Genomic DNA, 8,583 nt, shown 5'->3' with positions numbered 1-8,583 from the left:
TTAAATGTTCATCTCTATATATTCTTCTTTGAAATTAAATGAAAAGTTTATTTCTTTATTTTTTGCACTCATTCCGTCTGGCACATTGCCTTCATCGTCAGCACGAGACAAGCTCTTGCAGTATAGGGTCCATAAAGCTCATTCGTGGTTGTTCTTGTTGAATGGTTCTTGATTTATTTGGAAGGGGGGGCGGGTGGTGGTGGGGCGGGGGTGTCGGTCGGTGGAGGGGGATGTCGGATGGTCGTATTACTCCCCAACCAGGCCCGGGGTGTGTCTCCAGTGCGCGGGGTCTCTCAGGGCCCGTAGCAGGCCTCCCCCAGCAGGGCGGCGCCCAGCAGCAGCAGGGGCAGCAGCAGCCCCGGGGAGTGCGGGGGCGAGGGGCGCGGCTGGCCCGAGTCGATCCTCCCGCAGCCCCCCATCTCCCCCTCACAGCGGGGCTTCTCACACAGCAGGCCCGTGTACGCCTGGGGACACTCGCAGCGCAGGTTGTTCAGGCACTCGCCGCCATTTTCGCAGCGCATCAGCTCATTGTCACACACCCGGGCTGCGGTTTGGAGAGAGAGAGAGAGAGAGAGAGAGAGGTGGTGGGAGATAGGAGAGGATAAGTGAGAATCGAACACAGAGGTTTCGGGTGACACTTTAGTCATCAAAATGCATGAAAAAGAAGATTATACGTCCGTTAAAAATGATGCACACTTTGTTTACACTGTAATCATCAGAGGAACACCAGAAAATGACATTACATTTCATATCATGTCTGATCAGTTGCAGTTTACAACCCCCTACATTTTTGGCACATTGCACTTTTTTTTATTTTAAACAATAAATAATAAATAATAATAATAATAATAATAATACTAATAATAATAATAATAATAATAATAATAAATAATCACTATGGGAAAATGGGTATTACATCCTGCTTTGATTATAGTCACATTAATGTGCTTATTATGATTCCACGAGCACCACTTCAACTAAAGTGTTGCCACATTTTCCTCACATGCACTTTAATATTCCATCATACTTCCATATATCCACTGTCGAAAAATACATTAATACATTCATCATTACTATAGCAGGAAGTGACACGCATCAATTGTGTATTCAGATAGCACACTGGATAGTTTAACCACCACCTCTGCTGTGCATAGATTTATTACATTGAATCACACAATAATGCACAAGCTTAGAAGGGTGGCAGGAATGATAAAACCTCCTCTCAGATATATTCATGATCATAGTGTTATATAGATAGTATATAGATCACACATCCTCTTGTCAGATATTACATTTAATAGTACAGCATGCAATGGAACATGATGGCACTTGACATTTAAGAGTGACATTAGTTATTGAAGTTTCAATACAAAGCCTAATAAAAATATCTATAATTAGGGACGATTAATTGCCTTGATTACCAAATGATGTGATGTCACTCGAGCAATGTGACATCATCACTGATGACATATCTCAGTGATGGCATCACTCACTGATGACATCATCATTGAGTGCTTGAGTGACATCACCAATTCTATCACTAGTGGACCCATGGGAGTTACCTGGGGAGACTCTCAGAATGTAGGGAAACAGTGGATGGATAAATCCAGAAGGAGGCGGTAATGCAACATAAAGGATCCCAACTGCCATAAAACACCACAGAAGAAGAAGAAGAGCCCCACCCTGGGAGTTAGACCCCCCGCCCCCGGTCTGGAACACAGTGGTCCTATATAGCCTCAGCCAGGAAGGATGACATCACTGATGACATCATCACTGATGACATCATAGGACATCACAACATTAGGTAGTTAGGGCAATTACCTAATTAAAAATCCGGCTTCGTCAGGTCACCATCACCGTCAGGTGCTCTTTACACTCCCTGAAAGTTTCAGCCTGAACGCACGTAAGAAGACCCCCCCTCTGGGAGTTAGACCCCCCCGTCCCACCCCTAGTCTGCTTCTTCTTCTTCTTCTGTGGTGTTTTATGGCGAGTTGGCATCCTTTATGTTGCATTACCGCCTCCTTCTGGATTCATCCATCCACTGTTTCCCTACATTCTGTCCTAAGATCTCCTCTCACTTTCCCTTTCAATACCTCACTCCCCCACTGGAACACAGTGGTCTTATATTATAGCCTCAGCCAGGAAGGATGACATCACTGATGACAGGGTGCTCTTTACACTCCCTGAAAGTTTCAGCCAGATGGCATGTGCTCACAGACACACGGACACTTCTCCTTCTTAGCAGAGAGACTTTGGAGACCACTGCGTTCCAGACCGGGGGGGGGGGGGGGGGGGTCCACTAGTAGAAGAAAACCTCGGGGGGGGGGGGGGGGGGTCCACTAGTAGAAGAAAACCCCTTTGAAAGGACACTGACAAATGCTTTTGAACACTGTGACTGAGTTTTCCTCAAAGCCCGTAAGCCCCCCGCCCCCCTTCCCACAAACAACAGCAACGTTAGCCAAACGGAGCGTCAGGTGGAGCTGGATGTATATTTAGAGCGGCTCTGTATTCCCACTGGAGCCAAGCTGTCAAGCAAGCAGGAGGCAAACAAAGGAGCGCTGCACGAGCTAATACAGCAGGCCAGACAAATCAACAAAGGAGCGCTGCACGAGCTAATACAGCAGGCCAGACAAATCAACAAAGGAGCGCTGCACGAGCTAATACAGCAGGCCAGACAAATCAACAGTGATAAACACAGGGCCCACTTCTGCCCATTCCACTGCTTTCTATACACCAGTGGAAAACAATGCGCTGAGCAATCTGTGAACTCTGTGGGACATCAATATCACAAGAACTCATGTCAGCTCGCTTCCTAACACTGTGCCGTCTCTCCCAGGGAGAGCCAAATAAGGCTTTGATGAGAAGCGTGTTTAGGAAAGTACTGCTTGTGCATGTCTATTTTCACCTCGTCCTCACCAGGAAAACAATCATAATTATGGGTCTATTTTCAAGGTGGTTACAACGAATGAGTATGACCTCTTGTGGTGGTGTGAGTAAGTGCGTGCATGCGTGCAGTGCTTACGCCAGAGTCGGGAGCTGTAACCAGGAAATAGCAGCGACCTCTTGCGGTCTTTAACCTAAGGACCTGACGTGTTATATTGAAATAGCTCGCTGACACGTTAAGGGACTAGGGGTGGGTTAGGTGGATCGCTAGCATCCTTGTCGCGAGGAACCCGGTTCGCCTCCCGACGTGTTACATTTTTAACTATAACCGAAACCATAACCCATAACCAACCCATAGTTTTAGTTCGCCAAGTAGTTTTAGTTGCCTAACCTTAACCAAGTAGTTTTAGGTGCCTAACCTTAAGCAAATAGTTTTAGTTGCCTAACCTTAACCAAGTAGTTTTAGTTGCCTAACCTTAACCAAGTAGTTTTAGGTGCCTAACCCCAAGTAGTTTTAGGTGCCTAACCTTAAGCAAATAGTTTTAGTGGCCTAACCTTAACCAAGTAGTTTTAGTTGCCTAACCTTAACCAAATAGTAACCTTAACCAAGTAGTTTTAGTTGCCTAACCTTAAGCAAATAGTTTTAGTTGCCTAACCAAGTGGTTTTAGTTGCCTAACCGTAAAGGGACAGCTCACCCAAATATCCAAAATACATATTTTTCCTCTCACCTGCAGTGTTATTTATCCATCTAGATCATTTTGTTAGTTGCCTGAGTTTTGGAGATATCGGCCGCAGAGATGTCTGCCTTCTCTCAAATACAAAGGAACTGGATGGCACTCGGCTTGTGGTGCTCAAACCGCCAAAAAAGAAATACCTCTGAGAAACTCAACAGCAATGTCTCTTTCCAGACATCATGACCCGGTTACTCAAGATAATGCACAAAGCTTGTTATGAGCAGTTTCATGCAGGAACTATTTTCTTTTGACCCAACTACACCCAATAGCTGCTAGCTAGTACCTACATGAGACTGCATAGGAGCAGCTAGCTAGGGCAGCAGCTAGCACGTATGCGAACAAAAAAAAAGAAGGAAAAAAAGGGTTCAGGTCGTACTGTAGTTTTAGTTGCCTAAACTTAACCAAGTTGTTGTAGTTGCCTAAACCGAAGTTGTTTTATTTGCCTAAACATAACTACTTTCCACCAGGAACCGGGCACCTATCGAACCGAGCCCGTTCGCCTCCACGTGCGGCGGCACCGAGCCACTAGCACCAAGCGTCCCCCTCAGTCACCATCGCGCCGTCTTCCCCGCGGCGCGCCGGGGCGGGGCCAAGCACCCAGCATTCCGCGCTGCACCGGTGGCATCAAAAAATGATGAAAAGTCACAGGGACACACGCTGATATGCCGCTTTGGGAGTCATTGGAAATAGACATATTCTGTCCAATTACACACTGATCCAACCAACACAAGCAACATATCAGTTCCATGAGCAATCCAGCCGATCAGCAGACACTGAGACACTGAGTCAGCATCTGGGATCAAAAGAAAAGGAAAGCCTATCTTTGACATTGTTTCCTCTTGGTTCTCTCCTCACCACCAAAGCAATAGGTGAACTTGGTAATATCAGAGACGGTCAATATCAGAGCGAGACACCCCAACTTCCAGTCATTTCCTGTATGTGTACCATGGAGGTCTCGCCACGGCCACGCCCATTTAGGAATCTTGCGGCAGGTCCTGAGTCTATTGGAGTCAATGGGAGGAGTGAACGTGATCTCAGATGATGACAGATTATTTCACCCCCATAGTCATCAAAGTAAATATTGGGCATATTTTCCACAAGCCACATATCTGCTGAACATTCTGACACTGAAATGGCATTTTTCAGACAAACAGATCAGGAGAAAATTAACTTTGTCTGTCTCTGTGTCAGCAACACACTCGCGAGATTTGGCAAGAGAAGCGCACGTTAGCAGGGAGCGATTAGCTAAAGCTACATGTGAAGTTCGTTAATACACCATAGCTAAATCTGCAGTTGGAAAAAATATTTTTTTAATGGAGTATCTTAGTTACAACTAGTTTGAGCTAACAAGGGGCAGCTTTGTGTTTATATGTAAGTTAGCTTGCTAGGTCATCACCAGGCTCTCTCCAAGGGCAGAGGTGACCACATGACCATTTAGGAGACCGGCAGAGTACCATTTCTTATTATTGGCGGAACCTGCAGTGGGGTGTCTATCTAATATTGAAGGTCTCTGGTAATATGCATCGCCTCCTGACGGACAACACAGCAGGGCAATCAAGTGTATTAATTAAAAAGTAATGTTTTCCCCCCAAGAGGCCTCGATATGATCATGATGCGGATGAGACAGACGCCTTTAATTAGATGGTGACCTTTCATCTTATCCATCTATATTTATCTGTTGCTGCATTCTGAAAAAAAAAATATATATATAAGTGCACTCAGAGAGCGCAGACCTCCACCAAGGCCAATACTCCAGTCTGCTATGATATGCACATTTTGTGAGTCGGATCAGAACCCTGAGCCACCCACCTCCCCCCAGCCCCTCCCCCTCCCCACCCCTCAAACCCCGACTCAACTCTCTACAACCTTCCTATTCTACAGCCCCTTTTACCTAGCCCCGCCGCCTTTCCTGACCACACCCCCTCCCACCACCAAGATACACCTAGCCACTCCCCCTACTCACCCCTACAATGCAGATTATCTTACTGTTTTGCCAGCGGTGTCCCTGATTGGCCCGGTTACGGCATCACCTATAATGCAGTCCCTGATTGGCTCGGTTACATTGTAATTTCAGGAAATCGCTGTGGGTGGCTACATAGAGATACATAGAGCGCCCGCAGCTCAGCTGCTGCATGGCCTCACCTGCTCTATTGCTCAACGCATCACTGATGACATCAATCACTGATGACATCACAATTGAAAAGAGTGACCATCTCTGATCACATCATGGAGTGCTCGAGTGACATCACTCAGTGCACAATTGCTTAATTTCGCATGTCATAGACATTGTGACATCATCAGTGACATCACAATTGCTCGAGTGAACATCACTGATGACATCATCCAATGTGGGACAAAATTAACAGAGAAACAGCTAAACAGACATAACCCACTTACTCACTGACGACATCACAATTGCTCTAGCCAAGAGTATTACAGTAAGCATTATTTTCTCAATTATACTCAACATTGCATAGCCACTTTAGTTTATTTCAAATGAGAGTTCAAGTAATGGTGATTTGTGATGGACAGATGCTTGATTGGCTGCAATGTCACTTGCTACTGTAAGTAATGCTATTTACTCACAATTATACTTGAGGCAAAGCTAAGGCCAAGAACCAGAGAGAGGTATTGATTTTTTTCAACAGAAAAGTCAATAGTAAGTTATGTGTGGTCAGTGGGGTTAGTAAGATTAAAGGTATTGTAACACTTTGACGGGATGAGCACCTCCTGAGGCCATGACAGCACAGAGCACTCAGTAAAGAAGGCATGGATTGATCTTTGATTGGCCATCTTTATCAAACCTTAGCTTGAAGACACAAACGGGTTCATAATTTCACTTGTCCCGATATAGAGCATGTAATAAATATATCATAATAATAATAGCATGTAAATAACATGTAACAAGACAGTAATATCTATGTTGAAGAAATGTATTTACCTTCAAAGACGTCCGGAAAGTATTTTTTTATTATTTACAAGGTCATACATCCGGAGCTCAATGCAGCGGTTTGGTCAGGAAGCTCCCGCCCCTTTATTTGATTGACAGCCTAAGTTACAGTGCAGCGTGTCGGTGGACCGGCTGGAGCTCCTGCATTCGGCATTCCGGGTTGTCAGAATAGTAAACGGACCCGACACCCGCGCGCATGTAAACTTAAGGGCAATAAAATTTTGTGAGCAACACACACACACACACACACACACACACACACACACACACACCCACACACACACACACACCGCGTGCGCCCCAATAGAGCAGGTGAGGCCACGCAACAGATGAGCTGTGATGCGAGCTGCAGGGCGGGCGAGCCCGCTCAGCCGACGAGCCTAGGAATCGAGTGTGCGTAGCGCGCAAGATGCCTAGTACAGTATAAGGTGTAAGTAAGTCGGCAAATGTTTTGTACATTCCCGCCTGCGGGTGCTGAGGGTGTGTCCCCCTTCCCATGTCCTCAATGCCGACTGCCCAGGTGGGCTATCTCGTCAAAAGGTGTCCATTTACAGTAGGTGTTCCAGTGCCAGGGCCCTCATTAATGTTATCGGTTACACCTGCTTTACCAGCTCAAAACAGCCTGTGGCATTGGAAATAGAGAAACTCAATTGGGGAAGTACTGTGTGGATGCTGCTGCAAACCCTTCACACATATATTCCTCCATTCTCACATTAGCCTCTCCACATGTAAACAGAGCCAGCACAGTCAAGTCAATGACAAGATGTGTTGCGTTTGCTTTTCATATGAGGGATAATATTTAGAGAGGGGAGGAATGAACGACGTGTGCCTGTCTGGGACTGTGATCTATTGACAATGGATTTGCGTTTTAATTGCATGTTCCAGCCTGCATGTAGATAGGGTCTTGGTCATGCACGTAAACACTGGAGTCTCATTGAAGCATAAAGGTCAAGAATAAAGTAGTATGCGCTTTATAGAATATTTGGCTCATTAAATCAGCGGTCCGCAACCACCGGGCTGCGGACCGGTACCAGACCGCAATGCATTTGGTAACGGGCCAGGAGCCCAGTCCAAAAAAAATAAAAAATAACACATTTTTCGTCAGTCACACGTTAGCCACCTATTGTTCGCAAGGAGCCCCAAAGTACCCATGGCAGTGGTAAACAAATAGCCACGCGTCAACATCGATGGGATATGCCTCACTCCTTATAGAGACAGTCCGCATGTGTGGGAACGCCCACAAAATGTTAAACGGCTGGCGCGCGAGTGGGGTAAAACCGCCGATATATCTCATGGGCTGACTCACCAAAAGATGGTGCTGCGGCTCTAAACTACAGGTTTGGGGGTTCTAGAGCAGAACACAAGACGTCTGCTCAGATGTGCATTTACTGCGGTGGTTAAATCCCCGATCGTGTCTGCCTGGGCTGGGCTATCAGCTAAATTCTAACTTTGCTGAATGGATAGAATGGGGGAATTTACCCCACCCTGGTCAATGATGTCACCAGAACGTCAAACAGGAGTCTCCACTGAAGACACGTTGGAAGAGAAGACGTGCTCATATTATTTTCCCATACGATGAGGTCAATCCACTGAATCCAGTCTTGATCTAAACTTAAAGCTATAGCGTTAGCCTAGTATGCTACATGGACAAGTGCTGGACTGGATTATAATACAGCATGGAAGTTTATTTGGAGTGGACTGCAGCGATCGCACCGACGGCAGCAGAAACAGTAAGTTCATCTACCCAAATCGCTCATTTATAGCGTTGTGAAATGTCGGGTGCATGGCGGGTGTGGATCTATAAATAGTAGTTAATAATTTGCATGGATTTATGGCGGACGGACGGTTCATGCATACACGCGGATAAGGATGGCATAGGGCTGGGTGAGTTACAATGTTTTTAGGTTGTATAATAAAGTGCAAGTTCATGCAAGGAAAATACGTGATGTGTGTCTAATATCACGACCCCCCCCCCACCCACCGGTCCGCAGCAAGATTGTCACTATCAAACCGGT

At 46.0% G+C, this 8,583-nt stretch overlaps 1 protein-coding gene across 1 annotated transcript in view; it reads right to left on the bottom strand.

Moving 5' to 3' along the window:
- Positions 1 to 293: 293 nt before the first annotated feature.
- ntng1a (netrin g1a) overlaps positions 294 to 8,583 on the bottom strand; it is a gene marked incomplete at both ends in the record, with an annotated part of 316,971 nt that continues 308,681 nt past the window's right edge. Inside the window, one exon of the mRNA XM_083660799.1 lies at positions 294 to 544. Within this exon, the coding sequence (XP_083516925.1) occupies positions 294 to 544 (251 nt within the window). The remainder of the gene's footprint in view (positions 545 to 8,583) is intronic.

This window comes from Poromitra crassiceps (genome assembly GCF_964638095.1).
Source record: "Poromitra crassiceps genome assembly, chromosome: 2".
Taxonomy (NCBI): Eukaryota; Metazoa; Chordata; class Actinopteri; order Beryciformes; family Melamphaidae; genus Poromitra; species Poromitra crassiceps.
Note: the sequence above shows the minus strand (reverse complement) of the source record. Positions and strands in the feature narration are given on the sequence as shown.